At 44.8% G+C, this 27,500-nt stretch overlaps 2 protein-coding genes across 3 annotated transcripts in view; both read right to left on the minus strand.

Moving 5' to 3' along the window:
- mgat3b (beta-1,4-mannosyl-glycoprotein 4-beta-N-acetylglucosaminyltransferase b) overlaps positions 1-5,644 on the minus strand; it is a 22,135-nt gene extending 16,491 nt beyond the window's left edge. The window contains exon 1 of the mRNA XM_012819968.3: positions 4,891-5,644. The gene's annotated coding sequence lies outside the window, so the exon portion shown is untranslated. The remainder of the gene's footprint in view (positions 1-4,890) is intronic.
- Positions 5,645-6,881: 1,237 nt separating this feature from the next.
- tab1 (TGF-beta activated kinase 1/MAP3K7 binding protein 1) lies at positions 6,882-22,845 on the minus strand. Of its 2 annotated transcripts, none has more exons than XM_031563880.2 (11): positions 22,659-22,845; positions 21,707-21,837; positions 20,284-20,434; positions 18,902-18,988; positions 18,429-18,567; positions 16,121-16,237; positions 15,454-15,613; positions 12,997-13,141; positions 10,979-11,192; positions 10,189-10,345; positions 6,882-8,302 (listed from the first exon to the last, which is right to left on the minus strand). In XM_031563880.2, the coding sequence occupies exons 1-11, from the start codon at positions 22,689-22,691 to the stop codon at positions 8,080-8,082; spliced, it is 1,557 nt and encodes a 518-aa protein (XP_031419740.1). In that variant the 5' UTR covers positions 22,692-22,845; the 3' UTR covers positions 6,882-8,079. The 2 variants fall into 2 exon arrangements, with proteins under 2 accessions (XP_031419740.1, XP_012675432.1); XM_012819978.3 differs by having other exon boundaries at positions 15,454-15,565; positions 22,659-22,842.
- Positions 22,846-27,500: the final 4,655 nt, after the last annotated feature.

Consider the following 27,500-nt stretch of genomic DNA (forward strand, 5'->3'; position numbering starts at 1 on the left):
GAGAGAGAGAGAGAGAGGTCAGAAAGAAGTCAAAACACACTGAGTGGAGCGGTGCTGAGCCACGTACGGAGGAGTGGATTAAAGGGGTAAATATGAATTATGTTTTTCTTTCCCATCCGCCTGGGGGTGGGGGCCAAACACACAGAGAGAGTTGTTTCTCTGGGACGTTAAGTGTCTGGGAGGAGGAACATGCCGGTTGGGAGACGCATAAATGATTCATGGGTCCTAAGTCACCGGAATGGAGCCGGCATACTGTTGAAGGGGTGAGGCCAGGACAAAGGTTTAACACTCCTCCCAAAGAAGAAAGAAAACATGGTCCCCAGCTCCTACAAAAGGGGGGTGGGTGGGGGTTACCGCAGGCCAGGGTGTGACAAAGGGGGCCCACTCCTCCCCAAGAGGTGCCACTCGGTCCGGGAGAGGTGAGAGAGGGAGTCCCTTCTCAAGCTCCGGAGTGGGAGGGTCTGGGAGCCGCCGGCAGCTTTGAGATTCAGTTCCAGGGATAATCCTAATGAAATGCTCTCTCTCTCTATCTCTACCTCTACCTCTACCTCTCTCTCTCCTTTCATCCACGGAGAGTTCTGGTTGTTCCCCGACGCGCTCCACTAAGACAGACGGCCGTGTTGGCAGCTGCTGCCTTCCCTCGTGCCTCTGCTTCTTCTCTGTCCGCTCGCACTTGCTAATGTTTATGATTTCATGGTCAACAGGAGTGAGCTGCTTTCACAAATTAAAATCCCCCAATCAAGGTACAACACAGCGGCTTCATCCCATGTACCTCGCCTCTGCATCAATGCATAAGCCAATGTAATATAATATCATAAATGCTCTGTCCTCACACACACACACACACACACACACACACACACACACACACACACACACACACACACACACACACACACACACACACATCTACCATGAACATGCATTAACCCCACCATTAACTAAATGAATCCGCTCAAATCACGACAGAGAGGATGTCTTTCTGGGTTGCAGGATTGGCCAGAACCTTCTCGAAAGGCTTCAATGCAGAGGGGGGAAAAAAAAGCAGCGCTTGGCAGACGACGAGGAAGGAAAGCGTACTGCTGAGGCAGAGTGCTGACACTTCCAGGAGACGGCATGGCAGCTGTGTGTGTGTACGTACGCGAAACATGGAAGCGTTTATTCAGCGGGTTCTGGATAGTGCATGCTGGGGGAATGTCAATTAAACCCACCAGAGAAGACTGCAATGTCATTACGTCCTTTCCCCTAATCTCCCCCTCTCCCCTCCTTCACACACACACACACACACACACACACTGACACATACACACACACACACACACACACAAATGGACCCTGGTTCTCCTCTCTACTTGCACTAAACACATCTCTACGGTCAAGTACAGGTCACAGCCTGTTTCTCCCCACATGCCCCAACCCCGTGTGGGACGAGTATGAAAGGTGACACTGGGCAAAACAAAAGAGCGGTGAGTGAGCAAGGAGAGAGAGAGGGGGTGGGAGGGGTGTTAGGGAGGGAGGGGGGCAGGCTCTGTGATGGGGTTAGCAGTCATGCAGGGGATGGATGGTTGCTATTTTGGCCCGCTCGGGTCCTGGATGCCTGACAAGGAGTACTCTGTGTGTGTGTGTGTGTGTGTGTGGAGGACTGGAGCCTTATTTAGCGAGGGGGGTCCCATAAGGTTGCCTGGTATGGCTGACAGAGGTGCTCTATCATTCATGAAAGCACCTGGGAGAGAGCGAGTGAGAGAGAGAGAAAAGAGAGAGCGAGAGAGGAAGGGATAAAGACAGAGGGAAGGTTAACAAAGTCAATGTTTGCGGTCCCTTTTGAAGGGCACTTTTCAGAGAGTTGTCGGTTGAGTGCTGGTGCTTCTGGCAGAGGCGCTTCAAATAAACATTACATAAGGGACCAGTCGATGTGCTTTACTGGAATCAAGGAAGAAAAAACAAGACGGACATAAAGGCATAACAAACGGGGAAACCAACCCACTATCCAAGTAAACCCACAGCACATACTAAACGGCATCAGCCTTCACCGTTACTGTTGAAGCATAGATTTCTTCCAAGTTGCGTCAGAACTGCCCACTCATCCCATTTGCTTATCTCATCTTACCACGACATGTCCTTGAAGTTAAACCGGGCTTTAGGCGGGAAAACTAAATAACAGATATTTCAGGTCTCTTTCCAGAACATGCCACTCGTCAGCACAGCACTAGTCAAGGCCTCTGGCCCAACCCCTCTCTTTGGAGACAGGCCGGATTTCGCCAACACATGTAGCAAATCTCATTATCTGTGGCTCACCAATTCACCCAGGCAGGTGCCCACGGAGTCTTTGAACAGAGACGCCAAGTCCGCTAATAAGGATGAAGCCGTCAGCCTTGCAGAAAGAGACAGGCTTGGTTAGTGAGATCTCTTTCCCCGCCCTCGCTCTCACTCTCCCTCTTATCATTTCTGACGACTTCTTCTATTGTCTTTCCAGGCCTTGAGGTCTTTTGAGTCACACTGCGTGGGCAAGGAAAGCTTTTTTACTCAAGGAGAACTCTTCAGGGCGAAGAGGTAGAGAGAGGGGGGTGTGTGCCAGGAAAAGAGAGCGAGTGAGTTGAGAGCGAGTGAAAGGTAGAAAATGTGTGTTTGTGTGTTTGTGTGTGTGTGTGTGTGCCTCTGAAACCGAGACAAAGAGAGAAGAGCGGTAGACAGAGAGAAAGAAAAAGAGAGACGGAAGGAGAGTGTGTGGGAGAGGGACAAAGACCTCCTAGCGTACAACAGTAAGCGTATCTATGATCTCAGATGACAGACCAAAAGAAGACAGAGATGGAAGTCTCAGTCTCTAAACACCTGAGATCCCTCACCACAACACCATGACAAGAGACAACAGGGGAAAGACAGGAGGAGGAGGAGGAGGAGGAGGAGGAGGAGGAGGAGGAGGAGGACACTTGACTCGGACCTTGGCTAGCGCTCCTGTAACTCTAATGATTAGAGCGCCGCATTCCCCAAAGCTAAGGTCATGGTTCCGTTTCTAAGGAGTGCAAACAATCCATATATAATGTGATTTTGTGGGAGCCTGTGCCAGTCTGTCTGCCAGCCTACTGCTAGTTAGATCAGATTAAAGTGTCTTCTAAATGTCTGACTCATCACATCAGGGTTATCACCCATGACAACGATGCTTGGCTAACATGTCTCCAAAATGCACAACTGGTTTTTAGACCCACTGAGTTATTGCCAAGTTCTTTAGCTCATTCTTAAACATCTCTTCATTACCTGTCTTTTCTCTCCATTAACAAGCTGACTCAAGTCAAAACACACTCTCCAACACTGAACTATGACAGCACACCAGAGCAGATGTGTTGTGGGTGTGATGTGGAATGAGTGCTCTTTTCTTTTTTTTTTTTCTTCATCAGAATATACAAAACATTTAGTGCTCCTCATAGCAGAGCTGAGGTTGAGAGGGTTTTCAAATCCTCCCCAAGTATCTCCCACTGGCAGACTGCATCACACCAGCAGTATACCAGTAATCATAATTCATTTGAGGTTTCGAACATTGCAAGCTATAACGCTCATATCGCACAGATGCAGAACGTAGGCCTAACTGGCTTCGCACAATATCAATTTAAAAGTATTTGCATGGCTGACTTCCCACTTTACCATGCAAACACATAAGGGCCCTGTTGGTCGTCATATGACAGCTGTTATGTCTTTTTGAGTCGGCATACTCCTGACTTTCAGTGTTGATCCTTGGGGCAGCAGCAGCAGCGGCAGCAGCAACATCTAGCTTGAACGCATGGTCGATCAGCATTAATTATCGGCGCTGCGGTGTAACGACTGCAGCCTCCCGAGGCTCCGCTGTTTCCCGGTGCACTGCTTCGAGAGACACACAGCAGGGAGCTATGCAAAATCACAGCACCTTGAGGCCGGCTGACTCAGTCCAGATTTTACACTCCACGGGCCATTCTAAACCCACCGGCATTCCTGCAACCTCGCTACGACTGGGTCAAATAGAGCAAATCTGGTCACAGTCAATTCGGACCGATGGACTAATGAAGCTACGAGACTTACATGTTTTCCTCAGTGGTGTTGATACTCTCGTATGTAGCCTACTTGGACGGAAACCCAATTTGAAATCGTAGTCTGTGGGGCGTGATTGTGTTCTAATCTCTCTACGGCACAGACGCATTTTTAATGCATTAGATAACCACTACAACTCACAATTCAGAGGCCACTGGCTTAGAAGCAATACAGGATAAATACCAGGGAAAGGCTTTAAAATTAAATTATACTAGAGAATTCTTATTAGCCTACTGTTTTATTGATAGCTTCGTGGTGGGTCCCCTCTCCGATTCTTTCCCCCCCGTTTTGGCAATTCCATAGAACATTTTATGATACATGTACACCAAACAATATTTGCCCTTGTGCATGCGGGTAAGTTAGGGTCGCTGGTCAGTGTTTCCTTACGACACCCTGGCTCACCCCATGGAAATTTACTTGACGACCCCAGGAGGCCAAGAATCATCTGGAACGTCTCCAAAATTCTCGTCACACAGTGACACTCTGCCGAAATAGCTTGAGGTTCTCCTTACCAAATAATAGACTGCTAATCATTCACAACAGCAACATTATCACTAAAACAGTAATATACTGCATCTAAGGAACACAGCGGTCACCAGGCTATTCCGAACAATTAAAGCCGCTTTAATGTAGCTTTTTATCATCAGCACTGCCTTCTCTATTTCGACACTTTCATATCCTGTGGATTCACTCCAGGCCTGTAGAAATTAAAGCATCAGCGATTGTTTTACATTACACATACACCCACCATGAGATACAGACATACAAGTGTAATGATATGACAGCCGTGGAGATCGCCTCTCCTCCGTCTTCTAGCACAAGAAAAGAGCTTACCCATCGCCTGTTTTGGGTTGTATCTAGATGTTCATTGCGATCCAGGAGATGGTCTTAGTCGATTCCTCAGTCGTATTAACAGCCAGAAGTATCCAAGTTATTACGCATTGTAGCTTTCGTTTGTGCCTGGCTACACCAATCTCCATTACATTCTTAACGCAGAGCCGCATAGCCTGCTTACGCTGTGCGGCAAGGCAGCGGCTACACTGGAGAATGAGCTATATACCTCTGGATCCCCAGCAGAGAGAACGAGTCGGTCCAGTTGTTTGTGCGTTAGCCACTCTGTCCATGTAAACCTCGCGTTTCGTATGAAAGATTACTGACTGTGCTGGGTTCAGTGACAGAGAAAGAAAAACAACGCTGCATTCAAGATGTTGAGAGCCATTCAGGTTGTTGTTCGACGTACTGATGCAGGAGATAGCTTATCTCCATCCCGCCAGCAGAGATGCGGGGTGAAATGAAAACGATTCTCGCTCCTTCCTACAACGATTTTGACGGTTTTATGACTCGCGACCCCCTCCTCTCTGGGTTCTCTCCATCGCCGTTGTCTTCGGGCCAGCTCCGTGCCTAGCAGTGTGACTAGTCCGACTGCTTTCAGGACAATAATGACGCTTTTCCGCTCATGTACAAGGCAGACCCCTCTCCTTTATTTTTCATTCTCCCCCTCAGAAATGACTGAGGTGAAGGAAAAGGAGGGGGGACCGCACGAGACGACAGCTCCTCCCAGCTTGCTTATCACATAGGACAGGGAGGGGAGTAGCCTACGGAGGGGGCGAAAAAAGGGTTATTCATAGACGAATCAAAGATGAACGCCAAAATATAGGTTAGCGACAGCATTTGTATGCTCACCATATTGCTAACGTAATATTAATTCTTAGAATGATGTATTTAACATTCCACCTGAAAGCAAAGCGCAGCCTCCTACAAAATAACTCATTCGAGGAATGAAACATTGTTTATTGCCCGTCCCATTCCACTGTCACCCCCCCTCCAGTAGTAACAGATCTACACCATTTGCTCTCAAAGTCAAGGAAGCAACATTGTTAGTCTTGTTTCCCGGAATCATACAGATTTTAGTATGTCAAGTGATGTCTACTGTTGACGACTACTTGAAAAAAAGTAATTTCCGTGGCTTACTGAAAGCACTTGTAGTGGCTTTCGCTCAGAGGCAGGACTAAATACATCTGAAAATCATATTGAATGCTATATATACACACATATAAAATAGGATACAATCTTGAACGCTGAATGTAGGAAGCTTATGAATTGTGATTTGTTATATGTATTAAAAATCCTTCCTGCGCTCAGCGTTCAAGATTCTTTTAACAAGGACAATTACGAAACAAACACATTTACCATTTTGGTATTTGGAACCAGAAAAGAATTCGACAGGTACGTTTGTTTTCGGACTGGAAAGAATTCAGAAGGTCGATAGCCTATCCTATTTGCACAAAATAACCTACCGAAACTTACTTGCAATTTTAACATGCAAAGTTAATCAGTTTTACAATAGGAATTTCTGTTTGCTGCTAGCGTGTCACAGGTTTAATATGCTAAATCACACAACTTCCACTTATTGTTTTCATGTGTTTAGGTCTTCCATTGGAAGACACACTACAGTAGCACAAATCCATCACACCGGTTTGGCAATCAGACTACTCCTACACCACAGGGGAAGTTGATTCATAGCAGAACATCCTACATATAAACCAGGACCAAAAAACATGTTTAAGTAAATGTGCATCCAACTACAATGGTATTCCCCCATAACATGCATAAAACACACACCATTCCACCCTGTAAATACAAGCGTGCACACATGCACCTGCACACACATCGCATGTGTGGCCTTTTTTAATAACAACACGCCATCACAAATAACACCCTAATATCTGAGACTAAATACTCCTAAGGCAGTAAAAAAACTCTTTGCTAACGACTTATCTATCTGAACTTTACAAGAAAAAAAAAAGAAAGACAGAACACAACACTTCCGGTTCTAAGACTTTACTTTGGCAAGGCACTAATGCTCGCGATACATAGGAGCAAAAACGACACACATTAAACACAAACAGAGATATACATGTGACATTCGCAGATATACCCCCGGTGACGTCAGCATTAGCTTAGGTCACACCACCCCCCCTTCACGCTCCTACCCCTCTGACCTCATCCTCTTTCTTTAGCATGGGTCCACAGGGGTGCCTGAAGTCATGATCAGCGGCGTGGGCAGCGTGGCAGCCATCAGCTCCGTGACAGGGGCTGGCATTTTTAACTTCACAGTCACCCACCCACCCATTCGGTCTTCATCACATGATTCAAAGAAAAAGAATGGACAGATATGCTCGTGTAGCTTACCACCACACAGCCTTTTAAAAGAAAAAACAATAATAATAATAAAAACAGCCGTGATGCATGCTAAATGACAACCGAGTGCGGACAGTTTTGCACCCAGCATGTTTCCTGCTGGAGCAGGGAAGATTTTTCTTTTTTTTAAAATGCCCCTTAGCCGTCCATTTCTTTGGCTCACAACTCAGCGAAGGCAACGGTTAAAAATGCAGAGGAGTTCATGTTTTCAGTTGAAGGAACAAGTGCAACAATTCCTTTTGTACACGGCGTGGGTGTTTGTACATTCCCCTTTTTTATACCTCTTTCTACCGCTACTGAACGTCCATGCCCTGTATGTATTCTAGATGTTGTGCATTAAGAGTTTTGTTCCCCACTCCTAGAACTCACCCTTAACACACTACATTCACCTTCAGTCATGGAATGTGCCAATCACACTACTCTTTGTGTACACACATCCCATTACTTTAAAACATTTTCCAATCATAGACCATGTTGAGGAAAAGAAATAAAATAACAATAACAGGTTGCCATGGAGAAAGACCCTACACACAGAGCGAGCACAATCCTGAGGTCTGCCTACCTCGTGTGCATGCCTCAAAGAAGGTCATAAACTGAACATAAATTGGCAGATACAAAATCTGGGAATTTGCTGACATCTGTGAGTAGTAACCTGGAGTAACGCATTAACAAAGTCACTTTGCTGAGTTCATCATGGAGTCTGCAGGCGTACTTCCGCAGAAGCCCCCGGCTTCAGGCCACCCCATGTGACCGACCATGCCACCCCTCCAACCCAAAGTCCAATCCCTCCAATCCCGTGGTCTTTTCCCCCCCTCAGGCTCCTCACTGAGGTCCCAGGCCGCCTTGTGTGCTCTGGCCGTCGTTGTGATCCGAGCCCCAGAGCTGGTAGAACTCGGTGAAGTCCACGTAGGGGGGCACCCGGCCCGTCTCGTCCGGCTGGGCCGCCTGACTCCCCCGCTGGCGGAAGAGGCTGCCGTCGCCCGAGCTGGAGCTGGAACTCTGGGTCTGGGTGTTGGTGGATTGCAGGGTGGCCGTGGGGCTCTGGCTGTGGGGAGGGGTAGCAGGGGAGGCGGGGAGGAGAGAGACAGGGTCAGGGTCAGGGTCGAGGCTTGGGTCAGGAGAGCCAGACTCGGGAATAGCATCAGGAGGGAGGGGGCGTTCATTGGGAACAGGGAGGAGAGGAACAAGATCAGGGTTACAGTTAGGCTCAGGACCAAGGAAGTCAAAGTTAGGAGAAGGATCATAGTTACAGCGAGGGTTCAGACCAAGATCAACATTAGGAATATGATGGGTGCCAAGAATAAAGTCAAAGTTAGCAAGAGGGTCAGAGTTACAGTTAGCCGCAATGTTAGGGCCATAATTAGAAATGAGGTCAAGACTGAGAACAAGATCGGTATAAGCAATAGGTGCAATGTTGCAGACTGTGTTAGGACCAAGATCATGGTCGGCGTTAGGGATAAGGTCAAGGCCAATAGGATCAAGTTTAGCAATCGGGTCTAGCTCTGAACCAAGAAGGAAGTCAAGATCGGGGAGAGGGTTGGGACCGCAGCCAGTTTGAAGGTTGGGGTTAGGGTTACGTTTAGGAGGATGAACATGGGCAGGGATCTCACTTATAGGCTGCAAGACCTCCACTGACACTGAGGGGCGAATGGTTGTGACCAGCACCATGCTGTGGTCGTGGCAGAGGAAAGGGATCAGGGAGGGGAGGGAGTCGGACAGAGAATGGAGAACGTTCGAGTGAGAGTGGGGAAGACAGAAATGGTAGAAGGTGAAATGAATGGAATGACGGTGTGTATAAGCCATGCACACGCTGATAGGAAGTGTGTGCTTGAGGACAGGAAATCAGTACAATAGACAGGAAATCAGTACTATAGACAGGAAATCAGTACAATAGACAGGAAATCAGTACTAGACACAGAAACTAATGTTGCCTTTCTTATCAGAGATCAATTTCAGCACGCTTGTTTTTACTTCAAGGCAATTCTTCAGTGGAACTGGACAATTTTCCACATCTTGTTGAACCTTCCCAACCTCACGATCAACAATCAATCAATCAACTCAAACTGGTAAATCAAACCCTGTGGTATGAAATCCATTTGTTGACATTTTCTTGAATATGAAAGTCTCCCTGATTTCAGATGTTATGAGATGAAGCAGCTATAAGCATAACAAAGGATTCACAGTTTTTCTTAACTTTTGAGTTGACTATTCTAGTCTCGACTAGTCTTTACTAGTGCAGTAAGGCAATCACTTCAAATTCCTATGGTTTCAACCATGATGCTAAGCAGGGACATGGAAAATGGTGAAAAATACTTTAGTTAAATACACACATACACATACAGATGACCAATTAAGGTTGATAAGACTAGTGCTGACAGGCCTTGCTTTGTCTACATGTCTATATGTGGCAAGACTAGTACACACAGGGATGAGAGAAACTTTGTTTGATGGCCTTACATACATTTGATTTATTTATTTATTTATACCACTGACGCACTGTAGCTAATAATAATGTGAGTCCACACTTTACATGTAAGTCACTTAGAGCTGGTGTATGAGGCAAAGAGGTTTGTGTCTGAATATAGATCTCACAATGGCTTTACATTTGCGGATGAAGGGGGCATTGCCCACCTTTAAAGGCACAGGCAAACAGTCATTAATCATTTGAAAAGCGCCATCCCTTGTTGACTAGACTGGATGGCGACAAGGTCGGTTTCTCTCTTGTTACAGCTAGAATTAATCTTATTGGGTTATTTTAAGGTGCAAAGTCCTACACAAGCTCTCTTTTCGTTGCTATTGTTTTCCGGTGTGTTTATTTTCGAACTGAAAGCTACAACAATGCTGTAGACACAACAATGGGAAAGAAAGTTATGACGGACTTGATCGAACATCTCCACACGCTAACTCAAATTTGAGAGGGAGATACCATACCCAGGTGTGGGGGTGCCACCGTCCAGGGTGGAGGCGGTGTTGGTCCCGTTGGTCAGTGTGCCGCCCTGGGATGGCATGACCAGGGAGAGGGTCACGCTCGTCTTGCTGGTGTTCTGGCTACTGGAGTAGGGCACAGACACAGGGTAGATGCGCCCACCTGGTGTTGACATATAAAAAGAGATGGAGAAAGGATTTAGAAAAGCTCCATCCAATCCAATTTTTAAAATTTCCATGTTCCATTTTGGATTGTTGCCATTGGTGTAAGCCTGTTGTAAGTGTTCAAAGTTTCCAATTGCACCTGTGTAGGTTTTTGGAAGAGATGGTTGTTCAACAGCATTTGTTGTTCAATTCTTATTTTAATTGGATATATAAAAGGGGCAGACCCACATGACGACAGGGTCAGTCACCATGAAAACCCTCCCTTCATGTGGAGGATCCATCAGTATATGAGTACGAGAGGACTCAGAGAAGTGAGAAAAGAGCTGAGAGAAGCACAGTTTACGGAGGAGAGAGAGAGCTGAGAGAAACACAGTTTACGGAGAAGAGAGAGCTGAGAGAAGCACAGTTTACGGAGAGAGAGAGAGAGCTGAGAGAAGCACAGTTTACGGAGAAAAACGTCAAAGAAAGTCAGTTGGGATTGAACACTGACTACTTTCCTATAAATCTTGGGTTGAGGTGCATTTTGCCTAGATAAGAGAGAGATATTTCTGTATACAATGCTTAATCTGCAATTTACAATTCAATCTACACACTCTATGTAAACACGTAAAAATGTAAAATGGTGCCTGACCTTGCGTGGGCGTGAGCGTGCCATCAGGGAGCGGGTAATTGATGAGGCGGACGAGAAGGGTCATATCCTCGTGCCGTGAGCAGTGCGATGCCCGCTGCCGCCCGCTGACGAAGGCGTCGTGGTGCAGCCGCTTGACCCGCTCCACCACAGACTGGGCCGCCGCCTCCAGGGTGCTCTGCTGGGCCAGCTCCGCCGCCACCATGGCAACCATCTCCTGCAAAGAGGGACAGGTTAGGGAAGGGAAGGGCTTAGTCTCAGGTAAAGGCTAGATCACTACACATGACTGGACATATGCTGGGAGTGGCCTAAACATGACTGACATATGCTGGGAGTGGCCTAAACATGTGGGGACATATGCTGGGAGTGGCCTAAACATGCAGGGACATATGCTGGGAGTGGCCTAAACATGACTGACATATGCTGGGAGTGGCCTAAACATGTGGGGACATATGCTGGGAGTGGCCTAAACATGTGGGGACATATGCTGGGAGTGGCCTAAACATGTGGGGACATATGCTGGGAGTGGCCTAAACATGCGGGGACATATGCTGGGAGTGGCCTAAACATGACTGACATATGCTGGGAGTGGCCTAAACATGACTGACATATGCTGGGAGTGGCCTAAACATGCGCAGACATATGCTGGGAGTGGCCTAAACATGACTGACATATGCTGGGAGTGGCCTAAACATGCGCAGACATATGCTGGGAGTGGCCTAAACATGACTGACATATGCTGGGAGTGGCCTAAACATGACTGACATATGCTGGGAGTGGTTTAAACATGTGGGGGCATATGCTGGGATAGGCCTACAGAGAGTATTTGATCATTTCACTCGTGTTTTCTGAAGCCTGTGGCTCAGCTGGGAGTTGATTTCTCTCATAGCACATGTTCAATTAAGCCTACGCATATGCTGCACTGCACGCCACGCTAATGGACAATGGATTCACATTCACGAGACACGTCAACAACCAGAAAGCATAAGTGGACACAAAGGAAGATGACTACTTTGTATGCTGTCACAAAATCAGTTGCCACTTCTCAAATAAAGCAGAGTTCAGCTGTATTTGTTGCACATATGGTCATCGCAAACTAGATTGAAGCAGAATGTTAAGCTGCTCTAAAGGTCTCTAATCTGCATTGTATCACCTGAAGTGCACATGATTCCTACTGTAAACTTGGTATAAAGGTCTCTAATTGGCATTGTATGACCCTGACGTGCACATGATTCCCACTCTAAACTTGGTCTAAAGGTCTCTAATCGGCATTGTATGACCCTGACGTGCACGTGATTCCTACTCTTAACTTGGTCTAAAATGATTAGACATGATTCCTACTTCCCCCTCACATTGTTTCCTACTTCCTCTTTATGGTTACTTTGAAGCATTTAGATGGGAAAATCTATCTGTGGTTCTTTTCAGCTGTGTTTTTTGTTTGTTTGCTTGTGACTGGTGACCGATGTGGATTTTTGTGTGTGTGTGTGTGTGTGTGTGTGTGTGTGTGTGTGTGTGTGTGTGCGCACACGCACCATTAAGTAAGTGAGAGAGCGACATCTGTGTGTTTGACACTTACACTAGGTTGCGCTGCTACATGCCATTACGAATAATATTCCACTAGTGTTAACTCAATTATCATATAAACTGTGACGATAAGATGCACCTTCAAAATGTACCCCTCGTACACCAGTCATCAGCCAAATTGCAAATTGAATATAAAGAAGGTCTCTAACTCATTTTCCCTTCACCATCAGGATCCCCGAGCCAAAGCAATTTCTCCAATGAAACTCATGACTGAGGCTGTGTGCATTCTTATGACCCATATAATGAACTGATGGTTTGAAGTACATTTTCACGGTTTCCCTTTGATGTACACAGCCTCCAGTGGCCCGTGGCCTGTTGCCGTGGTCACAGCTGGAGCCACTAAAGCTGAAGGTCACTGCTCGGGCTAAACTGGGCTGGGCTTTCAACTGCCATTGGTCAGGGGGGAAAGAGATGATTGACAAGTGGTGAGGCTGTACCTGATTGGCCTGCTCAGGTCCGTGAGCGGATTCCAGAGCTTTGATAAGCCCCTCGGACATGAGCAACAGAAAGCCCGTTACTCCCTCCAACGACTGGCCTCCGTGGATTTCTGCCTCGGCGATGATTGGCTTATTCTTGGCAGCGCTGAACAGGGGAAAGGGAAGAGAGTTGGAGAAAGAGGCAGAAAACGTGGTTAGAGGGAGAAGGATATCGGTGGCAAAGAACAGAACTAGAGACAGCGAGGGAGAAAAAAAAACAAAACGAGTGATGACATGAAAATATCACCACAAATTTCTCATGGTTTGGTCCGATGAAGTTGCTTGTGACTCGGCATGACTGAAATGCCAGAGTCGCTTCCACAAAGGGGAGCAATTCAATTAAGTGGGCTTTATTTTTTTTCCTTCTCCTCTTCGTTTATTGTGTGTGTGTGGATAATTTGAATCACATTCAGAGCTTAATACCTATTTACTGCCCAGCAGGGGCAGGAAATTGGAGTTCTTATGTGTGCAGGTTAATGTAATTTAAAAGGACTCAAAGTGGTAATGCCAGACTTGGACCGCTGTCAAGTGGTCAGCCTGGGGAGCAGACCACAGGAAACCAAACCGAAAGCTCACGGCTCTGGGGGAAGAGAGCGGGGGCCCTCCTGCCAAATGTGGGAATCACACCTCCCGGAAATACTGATCCAAGATCCCAGGAGCCCAAATTCCATTTCTAATCATCAAGTATTTTGTTCAAAACAGTTGAGTTTTTTCCTCACATTGTATGTGCAGAAAGGAGCCCTAATGGTCCAGCCATAGAAACAATAAACTCAATGACGAAGAAGATGATGATGATGATGATGATGAATGACTAACTGATGCACTCTTATGAGGTTTAAAGTGAGAAATGACAAAATTGAGGCAAATAACCTCTAAAAATCTGCTCAATAAGCAGAGCTTTCACCTACATCAAGATTGGACTGTGTCTTTGTAATGAATTTCAATACGACATCTGTGCTACATTAATTCAACGACAAAAAATTCATTTCAATTCGTGATTTTGAAACATTTATAGCAGAGTGGCAAAAGACATAATCACTAAACTCTTGTTATCCTGCTGCTTTGAGAAAAAAAAAGACGAAGTGGCTATTAGACCAGATTAGATCTTGACACGGCCGTCCAAACCTGACTGTTCATGTTCGGTTGAAGCGTCGTTCATCAAATACCTGTTGGGTTCGGGTCAGGCTCACAGGTCATCGTGGCCTAGTTTTACCACAGGCTCAGTGGCCCCCAAACATTTATGTTATTTTGTTATTTCACTTAAGCTTTAAGCCAGTCCCCCACTACCTTTATTACTTTGGACATTATTTAATCTGACATGCCAGGGTTACATAAATGCTTGGCACTGGGAAACACAACATTTTGGTTACCTAAATCAGGAGGGGGTCTCATTTCAATCCCTGGTTCAGTAGTTAAGCCACTTCCAAGGCTGTCCCACTGTCAAAAACATGCCAGTGCACTGACTAATTCTGTTCCCTCCAAAATCCCAAAATGCACCTCTACGCACACTGGCCAGACCAAAGTGTAATAAAACAAATAAAGTGGCCAGACACCACGAACAGTCACTAAACAGGTGGTGTGAGCTATCTAGGATATCAGTTGTTTTCAAGCTAATTCTAAAAGGATGTTAACATCATATGCTGCCTGGGTGACGTGTCTAGTGCCACTTACACATTAACATCCCAATGTTTACATAATCATAGTAGTCTTTGGATCATATATACACAGGTCCACATCTTCACCAAGTTGAGCTTGTATCTTGGACATTCACAGCTGCCCTTCTGGCTGGATGGACATACAATTCAGAGGTCCAAACAGGAGTAGCATCATGGCATGACAGATTAAATAATTTAATAGATAAATAAATAAGTAATAAAGGTAGTGGGGGACTGGCTTAAAGCTTAAATGAAATAACAAAATAACATAAATGTTTGGGGGCCACTGAGCCTGTGGTAAAACTAGGCCACTAGATGACCTGTGAGCCTGACCCGAACCCAACAGGTATTTGATGAACGACGCTTCAACCGAACATGAACAGTCAGGTTTGAACGGCCGTGTCAAGATCTAATCTGGTCTAAAAGCCACTTTTTCTTTTTTTTTCTCAAAGCAGCAGGATAACAAGAGCTTTTTCCCCATTTAGACAAGAGGACACCATGGCATAATATGAGGACACCATGGCACACTATGAGGACATCATGGCACACTATGAGGACATCATGGCGCACTATGAGAAGTCTTATTAAGTAGTTACATTCCAGTGTGCCCAGATGGAGCCGGTAAACCTTCATCTCTGAGTTACATCAACACACGCATTAAAAACTCAATTCAGGCCATCAAATGAGGGCTGGGGCATTGCTCTGGTCATTGAAACCACCCACGGCAGCTGTTTAAACACTAACACGTGGAGCGGGCGCTCACCTCAGCACGTCGATGTCCGTGTAGTTAAACTTCACCTTGTAGTCCCCAATCCTGCGGGTGCTACTTTGCCCGGCGATGAGGCTGGTCTGGCGCAGTCGATTGGCGTCCAGCCCTGCAGACGCACACACAAGAGGGGGAGGGGGGGTCACCTTCAGCGAGGCTTTAACGGCCCCATTAAATGACAACCATTAAAAATGCAATCATTAAACTACATGACACAAAGGGCTGTAATCATCCCCCTTCTGGTCATCAGTGAGCTTAACATGCAATGAAACTACCACATTAACTCAGTGAGAAATATATATAGAAAATGATGACATGAGGTGCTTCAAGGACAAGCACAGTAGATATAGGCTGCATGGCCAACCATCCACCCATCCTCCCCTTCCCAGAATGCCATCAATCAATTCTGTCGTTAAAAAAAACTGCACAGATGAGAGCAATTCAGCTACACCCTCCTGAAGATGAAAATGATCCTTACTTCCTTGATACCACATACCTATATGCACCTTTATACACTTTAAAAAAAATGGAAGACCTCTGTCTCTGCTTTTAAAAAGAATGGATGGCCATTTTCTTCTCACTTCATACTGCTTCACAGATGTAACTGGAAAAGAAAATGGCAGCCATCACCTATACCCCCTCTGCCCCTGTGAACCCCCCTTACCGAGCTGTACCAGTCTGGTGAGCTCGTCGTCGTTGTCCGTGGTGTGGGCTCGGCCGATCTGGATCACCTGGTTCTGGCCATCACTCGTGGACTTGCACAGCAAGGCCCGATTGGTCCCTGTCAGCGCCAGAGCACCGGAGGAAGAAACACTATTTAGCACTGCAGTCTGTTTGCACTACAGCAGTGACCGCATTCTCACAGACGGCATCATTACTGGAGTCATTCAAGACCACCAGCCTTCTTGCCCCTGCTCACACTAAGTAGGCTGCCTAAACTCAAAGGAGATCACAAAAACAGACATAAAAGGTATTCAGCCTAGGGCACAGAAGACGTTTGGCCAAGACAGGCATGGATCACTAAGAAGTTAAAGTAAGCCTATAAAGTTTATGGATTTTTTATAGGGCAATTTTGGTTAGCTCATCGGTTAGCCCTTATTTTGCTAAACTGGCAATAAACATGTTAGAAATCTATATACAAATACAGAGCATACAGAGTCTATAAAACATAATTAGAGACTAAATGACCATGCAATATTTATTAAACATATAAAAATAGACTATTGGATTCCACACAACCCAGTCCATCAAAGGGACCAATAATAATAATGAATTGGACCACAACCCCTGCTAAGCACAGAAAACTCCCTTGCTCTATATCTTTGGATGTGAGCTGAACTATCCCCATATCCATTCACTTGCACAAGAACCTCTGGAGAACATGTGTCTGCCTAAGGGATCGCTCAACAGGCAGAAGTGCTGGTTAATAACCAGATAAAGTAAAGGCAGAAATTCCTTAAAGCGACTAAGCCAGCAAAAAGAAGGAAAAGTCGGCGATATTAAAACATGAACAAGGGCCTGTCGTGTCATGGGTTCCCATGCAGGCAGGTTCACCTACCTCCTGTCTGAAACACTTAGTGTAACAGCACAGCCTTCGGTGTGGAGGCCCATTCAGACCACATGCTTCCTGACACTTTCCTTAACAGTTAACATCTTGCAGCTGGCCGGGGTGCTGTTTCTGTGTAATATAAATGACTCTCCTTCTCTGCCCTTCTCTGGCCTACAAAGGAAACCCTGTGCCCCCCCCCCCCCCCCCCCTCTTCTCTTCTCTGTGTTCAGTCCTGACAGACACCCTTCGCATGAACCCACCCTCCTTCTTGTCTGTTCCGTTACCCAATTACCCAATAAGGGGTCGTTATGGGAATGGATTTGCCCTACATCGACCCAGACAAGTTTGGGGGCAGATGGGAAACCCATCTCCCTTAATTCCCCTCCACACACAAACACACATGATTTATGTGTTTGAATGTATAAAACAATGGATGGCAATCTATATTACAAGTGACACAATGGGTAGGGTAGGTCAAATACTTCAATACCCTATTATTGGATTTTCTCCAATTACATAATGATTTTACTCAAATGAAACTTGGTAATTATATAACCCTGCGCAAACCCTGCAAAACATGGTCAGCATGCACGTTACGAAGCAATGAAGCCAAAACTGGTCAGTCTGTGTAGTAAGGGCTTTTAGCAGACAGAGAACGCATAGTAAACAGAAAACTGGTCAGCTCCACCCATATTAGGTGAAACCGTTGTCATTATTTTAGTTCCTTTTTTACAGTCATTGGTCTTTTGTGTCTTTTGTGACAGTTTACCTTGTTATGTTACAGGTTATCTGAATAAATGTTATATTACAGCTTATCTGAATAAATGTTATATTATAGGTTATCTGAATAAATGTTATATTACAGCTTATCTGAATAAATGTTGTTGTTATATTACAGCTTATCTGACTAAATGTTATTTTACACGTTATCTGAATACATGTTATCTGAATAAATGTTATGTTTCAGGTTATCTGAATAAATGTATGTCAACAATGTGCTTCCATTAAACGGTTTCAAAAACATGAATTCAAATTGGTAACTAGTGCACCCGTTGTCTACACAACTGCAGACTGGCACAGCAGTTAGAAATGGCTGCCAGGGATAAGGGTCTAATTATGTCTGCAGCCCGTCAACTGAAGCAGAACAGCACAGTTTTTCAGTTTTTTTTTTTAACCAAAAATAACAACTCCATCACAAAATTTGCATAGCAAACATTTTCAGCATCGCTTCCGAGGCGTTGGCATTTTACCAACACGGTTTAAGCTGGAACAATGCTGACTGTAACAAGGCTAAGAAGTGAAAGACTGAAAAAAGTGGAAAAAAAAGAAAAGAGTTAACACCCTAATGTGCAACAGAATACCAGAATGGCACTAAACACAGCCGTGTGTGTATATGTGTGTGTGTGTGGTCCATGTCACTGACCAACATTGGCGATGTAGAGTTTGTTGTTGAGGATGAGGGCCACCACTGCAGTGGCGCCTCCATTCACCTCCTGCTCCAGGGCTGCCAGCCGATCAGCGAGCTTCTGACTCTGAGGAGACAGCTGGTGGAAGATCGCACCCTAAAGGGGGACAGAAAGGGAGGGAACGACAGACACAGAAAAGGAAACAGAGGTTGGGGGAAAAAAAGAAATTCAGAATATTGGAACCACACTCACACAGTGTGCAAGAAATAGATATGAGAGCTTACAAATCGTAATTGTGCGCATAAATATTCTTCTCTCTCTTTTGTATTTACTGGCACAGAGCGGATATACGCACAGTAATTTGAGTCTACTATATTCGTTATTCCTTTTGATAAGCAAAGCCAAAATCACTGAAGCACCACAAACATGAATATGTGCAATTTGTCCCTGGTGTGAGTGTGCCTGCTTACTGCTGCATGCGCATCCTTACCTCGGGGAGCTGAGACTGCAGGTTGGCCTTCTCGGCCAGTGCGTCCCCAATGGTTTCAAAGTAACTCTTCTCTACGGCATCGAAGGCCTGCGATACAAGTAACATCAAATCAGCCTCTCTGCCAGAGACACGGACATGCTCTGTTAATTCCCTCAGCCATTAAAGACCGCACACTGTACAAGTGTCAAGGCAACCTTCCAGGCTCTTCAACACATGAGCGGGCAACATATTGTTTATGAACACACCGGTACTAATATGCTGTTTGAAATGCTACCGGAAACGATCAACACCACTAAACGCATGAGAATATTCCACATGGACCTAATGCCGATCAGAGTGTGTGGGTGCTGGGGTTCACGTGTTGTGGGAGGCCTAGCTGAGCTTCAGAGTGTCACGCTCTCTTGTTCACGGATCAGTTTGACATTTCTTCAAACCCTTAGGACTGTTTTACTGAAAGAGTCTTATTTCCATGTGTTACACTAACACGTTCTATTGGGGGTTACAGTCATGCCAGAAGGCTACCAATCGGTTTCATTTTCAGTGAGATTAAGTGTGGGCTGCCTACATTAGCCCAGTGGGTTTTTACTGGAAACTCTGAAACCACTGAAAATCTTTTTTTCAGAAAAAAGAAAGCCCACAGTTTAGTAACTGTAAATGTTCTACACCCATCCCTCGGCTTCATTTCAGGACAGCTTTTCTATTTGCACTCCATAACTACCAGTAAAGCAGCACAGTTTAACAGAATTAAAAGGGTCTACTTTCAGTGTCAAACTAAAAGTCTATATATACAATTTTCTTAACCACCTCTCATATCCTATCAAAATCACCGATCTGTTTGAAAAGAGTCAAAAACAGCCAATCAACAAACACAATGAATTGCCCATATCACTCATCCCTATGTACTGTCAACTACGCTATGCTCCCAGCTTGCTTCCTCAATCACAGATAATGGCTTTCAACTTAAATTATAAATATACATTCACTATATGTTATAAAAATACAGTCACTATATATTATAGATATACATTCACTATATTTTATAAATATTCACTCAAAACAAACGAGTCAGACCCTAGACTCATCCATAGTTTAGCTCTGACTCATCTTACAAAACATAAATTACAAACTTGAAAAGGGTCTCATTGGCACACCATATTGCTTGGGATGTGGAAGTAGCTTTGAATAGTAGACTGAAAACTATGAATAGTAGACTGACCTAGAGAATGACAGTATGGCAAGGGACTCAATAGCTTGCACAATACTTGCGCAACCCCCAGCAAAACAACAATTAGGAAAATGACCCCCATTGCCCAATTATTCCCCAGTTTGCCTCCTAGGAGCCAACTCTGTAATAGTTCACCTAGTGGACAGAAGTGGCACACCTGGGAGAGTATCCGTCGGACGTCTGCGTCAGAGTGTGTGGTGTTGAGCTGGCCCAGTAAGAGCTCCGCAGTCAGGCACTGGGACATGAAGTTGGCCACCCTGCTGCCATCGTAGCCATTAAACACCCCATAGAGGGAGCAGTCTTCGCCTCTGTTCAGACAGGGGGGGGGGGGGGGGTAAAACATGCAGTGCATAAGATTATCTGCCTTTTGAATACAAAACGGATAAATGATGGGCAGTAAATAGGCTAGTTGGAGCAAGAAAACCCTAACACCACATTAGTCACCTGCCGAATTTTAAAGAATATCTGAAAAATAGTTTTTCTAGGTAAATCCTAACTAGTCATTAAAAAAATAACCAGAATGCGTACCAAGTACTAATATGTTAACTCATCAATTGAGTGGTCTGTACCTAGATTTAGTTGACAAAGGTTGAGCTCAGCAAATCTGTGACCTGTTACTTACAAGGAAGTCATACTTAACACATCACAGCCGCCTAATTTCTATTAAAAGACCCACACTGGTAAAACTGGCTACTAGTGATTTTACAAAATGATATGATTTGCTGTTCTACTGAAAATAAACAAATGTGCCAAGAGAATATCAGGATAGACCTGAGCCCCCTATAAGAAGATACAGCTTCAAAATCATGATAGCAAAGGCTAACAACTAGCAATTGTAATCTGATGCTTTTAGATCTAAAAGGTTCTGTTCATTGATATGAGTTGACTGTTGCATAACTGTTTTCCCTAAAACAAACCTTATGAAACACCTTCAAAATGTATTCTTCTGAATACGTTTTTTTTATTTTTATTATGAATGAGCAGCAATTACTGAATTAGCAACATAGCCTTATTTTGTCATTTCAATCTACTTAGATAAAGCAAATCGCATGTGGCTGCAACTATCAAGCAGTAAGAAATGCACCTGGCATTCAAACCCGCAGATCAGTACAGCAGCTGGGACTTTCAAGAACCAGGTATTCATAGGAGGAAGGTTACTCATGAAGAGATGAGACTCTCATGAGAGTCGATGAGGAAACCCTGAACACCCACGGGTGCTGGGAACATACGCAAATGAGGGGCACTTCACTGAAACTCAAGCAGACACCTGCCTGTAACGGCAACGGATTTTCCATAAAAGAGCACTTTTTAACATTATTGACAGGCCACAGGTTTCATATCTCAAGCTTTGTAAGGTGTGCTGACATATGTAAATGCAAATGTGCAAATTTGGCTCTCAGACACTATTCAACGATCAACGACCAACTGTCAGTAGACAATACATCCATTAACCAGAGGAGGTATTGCGGAAAGCAGTGGTTTGAGAAGATGTAAGAACACTACAGACTAGGATCTAGAAATGTGCCTGTGATTAGAATACCCGATTTCTGAGATCCCCTCTCATCAACTAAGACGATTACCTGAACCGGAAATGACCATCCTCATACGGGTGGCTCTGGGCGCCCTTGCCATCCTGTCCGTACACACAGTTTGGTGAATTGCCCACGCCACACAGCTGGCACAGGGGCAGGTCATCAGTCCAACTCTGATGCTAAAAGGAAAAAAGACAGAAAAATATTAGCAACGTCTGCATTACCGTAGATATACCACAGGAGTGACTAACTGATGTGTATGCATTAGTAAAGTAACAGATTGTAAAGGATTTTTTTTCTTGGGAGCTAGCTCGCAACACTATATCATGTACAATTGCAGCTCACTGTTAAATGTTTGCTGACCTGGACCAACAATGATGAAATGCGATGACTGTCAAGCTAGAGCCTCACTTGGTGCATAGCCTATGCCATGCTCATCTAATGTTATACATATGCACCCATCTGTATAACACAAGAAACTCGAGGCCGTGAAGAATGTATTGTTTGTCTTGGTCCGTGGGCATACGGTAATACTTAAGGCACAAGCTAATGTTAAAAGTATTAGCCTAACAGCTAACAAAGTAGCCAATTTAACCCATAATTGAACAGCTAATGTTAGCTACGCTAACAGCACAAGTTGCTTGGTAGCTTACTAGACTTCAAACCATCTTGTGTCTGAGCAATACAGTAAATATCGAATCTCCTACATGTTGATTTGTTCACATGCACATTTTGCACATAGGAAAAGATACGACTGAAAACATGACTGTTAAGACTGACAAACTAAAGTTAGCTAACTGGGCAACTATCCTAGCTATGTTGGAACTCCTTTTAGAGGCACTGTTGTGATGCAAAGCAAGTATTAGCAAATCTTGTTCGTTCATATATCGAAAATCACGCATGGTTCTACATGACAATCAAACTGTCATGTATTCTGCTGGTTAACTATGCCATGTTGACGCAAAAATCACAGAGAATTATTGCTCAAACAATTTCTTACGCTCTGCATCAGATTCCTCCGCTGCGCCGCCATCTTGAGCGGAACTGGATAACTTTGGTCTCTTCATGACGTCAAAACGCACGCACGGACCTATTGAACCGAGAGTTCTTGGGTGCACTCACTTCATCTTCATGCAGTGTGGTATTGCTAGGCTGGCTGCCGGTGAACGACAGCAACTGCACTGTATGTTTACAAAGCTATGATTTGGGCCCTTCACAACCCTAAACTCAAACTGCTTCTCTTTTACGACTATAGCCTACCCTCTTGTGGTAATATACCGCATAGCAGTAATTTTCTATTTTTGTTTTCTATTGCTCATAGTAGCGTAGTTGGCTTACAATTTCAGCAGGGCATGTGGATTCATTCTTCCTAGGCTATCATCTAACTAACTTGTTATGTTAAGCTGTGAATTAAAATGTAATACTTAAATTGTATCAACTCTGTGAAATTACCCAGGTTGTTCCAGTGGAGCAATAGTCATATTTATAAAGATGATTGTGAGTTATTGGTTGGTCTTAATTATCAATACATAGTAAACTGTTTTTTAATTCATGTGGTCATAATTTCATTCTTCATCCATTCAAGGTGAGTCTTTAAGGCAATGTTTGACTGCTCCAACTTGGACTTGAATCAAAATGATGAAAATGAAATGAAAAATCAGACGGCTGTGCAGTTTTATAATTTTTATATTTTTTTATTATAAAATTAGATGTGAATGGAAATTGTAAACTTCAATTTTAAATACACAAAGGCAAGTCATCTGCAGTTTTCCCCCTCCTCATTCTCCATAGGCTCCCTTTGCTGCTCAAGAGCTCTGCGCATCATCATCCTCGTTCAGCCACCACTTGGTGTTGCTCAGCTTGATCTGAAATCTGACTTTTTTCTTCTCTCCTCCTTCCCGCCGTGTTCTCTCAGCTCCCACGGTCTCATTGATGTCGGAGTCATCTGATCTCACTGGGAGAGGACTCCAGATCCTATTGGCCTCGTCGACTTTTCTTTGTCTCTCCTCTCGCTTCTTCTCCTTCTCTTTACGTCTCACGTCCATTTCATCCAAAAACGTTGTCATGTCATCATCCCTCTCTCGGACTCTCTGTGCACTTCTCAGCATCTCCTCCTCTTTCAGTCTCTCCTCCCTGTTTCTCTCCTCCTCTTTCAGTCTCTCTTCCACCCCTTTTCTCTCCTCGTTTTTCAGTTTGTCTGCCTGGTCTTGTCTCTTAAAATCCATTTCTCTCATCTCTACATGCATGTTTCCTACTTCCATCTCTTCTTGCTTGTCTTTTTGTTCTCGAAGTTCTTGAGTGTCTGTTACATCGATGGCTTTCTCAAACCACAAGACACTGTTCTGGTCACCCACTTCGATGGATGCTTTTCGTCTTCCCTCCTTTCTCTGTTTCTGCAGACTGGTAAACACTGTGTCATCAGTTTCCAGTGGGGACATTTTCCATTGACTGTTTGACTTGCACTCCTCCGTCGTCCTTGCCTCACCCCATGCCTCCAGCCATTTTGGCCTAGACTGTCCCATTTTTACCTCATGCACCTGTGGATTCGTATCATCATGTTTACTCGGCACATTAACCGGCTTAGCGTTGTCTCGCTGTTTCCCCTCTTTGCCCGTTGTCTTGGTCAGCCTCACCCTCGCCTCACTGCTGTCATTCTCCTCCTCCATATCTATCAGAAGCGTTTCCACCTCTAAGAATAGGTCATCATTTTTCCCATTCTTTAATCTAGCCTCATCTTCCATTTTACCCCCAGTCATTATCTGTTTTTCCAGTTCTCTTGATTGTCTTGATTGATCCTCATTCTTTATATCCTTTGGCACCCCCTCAGTACTCTCTCTTCCTTGTTTTTCAGTCTCCCCGGGCGGCAATACCTTAACCTCTCTCTCACTTCCCACATCCATATCATCCAAAAGCATATCCACTTCAAGAAACAGACTGTCATTAGTCTCCATTGTTCCCCTTTGGACAGCTGGAGCATGTGTATTTTTCTCCTCTGTGATTGGCTGTGGCTCCTGTTCTTTCCGTCTCTTCTGATTCTCCACCTTCTTTCTTTCTTCCATCATCACCTCAATCTCTGGCTGCTGAAGTCTCTCGTACACTTTCAGGTTCTCCTGATCCCTTTTCTCTTCTTGCTGTGTGTTGATCTGATGGCTCAGAGTTAACATGGCCTGCTCCTTCCTAATCACTTTCTGTGTTTCTTTCCAAGGCACATATGCTCCCAGAGTTCCCTCTTGCATTTGTGCCACAGCATTCTTTTTCTCTTCAGTCACCTTTTGGGGGTCTACGTCTAGTGGTTTGAGCACCTTCCCTATGGTCACCTGTTCCACTAGTATCACCTCATGTTCCTGGTGCTGAACACTTCCACGTACCTTCAGCACCCTCTTCTCCACAACAACTTTTCCATTAGTCTGAGTCTGTTTTTCCAAATTACCACATTCATCCACTGCTTTCTTTCTCTTCTGTTCTCCATCCTGTTTTCTATTCTCTCCAAGCTTCTCATCAGGCTGTTCCTCATTACACTTTCTTTCTAGTCGCACTTTCTGCACATCCTTCTCGCTCTCCTCTTTGGGCTTTGTCTCATATGTCTGTGCCTCAGTAATGCTTTTCTTCAGCGCTTGCTCAATCTTTATAGTCCCCGCACTCTCATTCAACTCCTGTGTCTTTCTGAGTGGCTTCATCTCTCTCCTTTCGGTTGTTGTCTTGAGCCTGTTCTCCACTCGGTTGCCGTCTCTGAGCTCCCCTCCCTCAGCCTTCTTGGGGACAGCCTTGCATCCATCTTGTGGAGGCTGAATCTCCACTTCCTGTCTCATCACTTTTAAAGGCTTGTTCCCTCTCTGGTCCTGCAACACATGGCTCTTCCTCCCTGTCTCTTCCGATTCAGCCTGCAGGACCTCCTGCTGCATATGCACTTCTCCATCCTCCTGTCTCCTCACTCGCTCGTCGTTGCTCTGCAGGTCAGTCTCCCTCTCCATCTGTGTTATCTTTGAAGTCTTTCTCCCCTTTTTTGCCATTGGGATGTCTTTCTGTCTTATTTCTTTATTCCCCACCATTTTCAATGGGCCCTTTCCCATAGTATTTGGCATTCCTTCCGTCTCCTCGTTCTCTGGCTCCAGCATGCTCTCAGTGGCAGCCCTGTATCTCTCTTGGAGGAACCGAATCTCCTTCTCCTGGTTCACAATTCGTATGAGGTCCTTTCTTCTCTCTTCCTCGGATGGATAGCTTGCTCTCCCTACCTCTCGCAGCTCAACCATTAGCAGCTCCAGTTGAAGCTGCCGTGTTTTCTCTCCATCTCTCTTCACTCTCTTGTCTTTATTTGTTGTAACTACCTGACGATTCCTCAGTGGAATCCATCTACCCACATTATCAGCACTTTCCTCATCTCTCTCTGATTCATTAATGTGTTCCTGCTGCTTAGATATGTTCCTGTCTCTCATGGTGCTGAACTGTCCAACCTCCAGCTTTTTCTCCAGGTTGCAGACCGTGTCCCTGACCTGGGTCAATGCTCTAGTCAGCTCTTCAAACTTCTCCATGAAGAAGGCTCTGTCTAGGGGCTGCAATCTCTTCTCCCTGTTTCCATCTCCATTTTTGCTCTCCATTCTGTTACTGTGAACTGATGCTCCAATCTCTCTGACTTGCTCTGTGTCCCAGATTTTCATTTGACATGTTTGGAACTTGGAATTGTCCGTCAGTGACGCAGGCTGTATGACCTCAACAAATGTATTTGTGACTCGAATTTTTAACGTCGCAACCAGCGTTCTACACACCGCGCGCGATGGCTGATGAGCCAATGATGATGCACATAACAGTTTTCAGCCGTGAAAGCATGGTTTTAATTTATCATAATTTTTACGGTTTAAGTGTTAAAATCAAAGCTAGGCTAAGCTCCTGTTTAAACCAGAACTTTGGCTAAATTGTATCGCCCACGGTCACTGGTAGTTTCAGCATCGGAAAACGCACACAAAACGCTCCAAACAAAACCCCAGTTGTACGAACGAAACACGAACAATTTATAAAACAAATCGTCTCAAACGTTTTAAACACCCTTCACATGCGTATGTCATAACCAAAAGTCCCCTCCGAGTCAGTTCATTTTTACGGTTCTATGTTGAAAATGGGAAGAAAAATGAAATGTTCAAAACCCAAGAGCTGTTAATATATTGAAAGAAAGAACGAAAGAAAAGCCTTTATTGTCATTGTATTCGCATACAACGACATTTGGAGTGCTGCTCCTTTTGGTGCGACGAGGAACAACATATAACACAGCAATAGTACAACTGGCTAAACAAAAATATATATTAAGAGTTTAACAAAGTGCGGTGGTATAGATTCAAGTACTTCCCTGAGGAACAATAAATACAGCAACAGTTCTTCCCTGAGGTGCTTTACAATAAATACAGTAACAGTTTTGTTTATACACATGTGTAAGGTGACTGAGATGGGACATTTGATGATGGTGTTGGTTGGATGGGTCCTAGTACAGTCATGAGTGTACAAGAAGTATAGTAGTGGGCTCAGCACACAGCCTTGTGGAGAGCCAGTGCTGAGCGGAGGAGAGGTGGGGGCCGAGTTTCAGTTTGTGAGGAAGTCTTTTATCCAGGTGCAGATGGAGGGGGAGAGGACTAGTACAGTTGGTTTGCTGACTAGTATGTCAGAGATGATGGTATTAAAAGCTGAGCTGTAGTCTATGAAGAGCAATCTTACATAGGTTCCTCGGAGTTCCAGGTGGCTCAGTGCGGTGTGGAGGAATGGCCCTTTCTGAGCCAACACGGTGCTTATCAGGTAAAATGGGCCATGCATTCAACTAAAAGGAACCAATATGCATGATTGTTTTATCTGCTTCTTT

This window comes from Clupea harengus, chromosome 26, assembly GCF_900700415.2.
Source record: "Clupea harengus chromosome 26, Ch_v2.0.2, whole genome shotgun sequence".
Classification (NCBI taxonomy): domain Eukaryota; kingdom Metazoa; phylum Chordata; class Actinopteri; order Clupeiformes; family Clupeidae; genus Clupea; species Clupea harengus.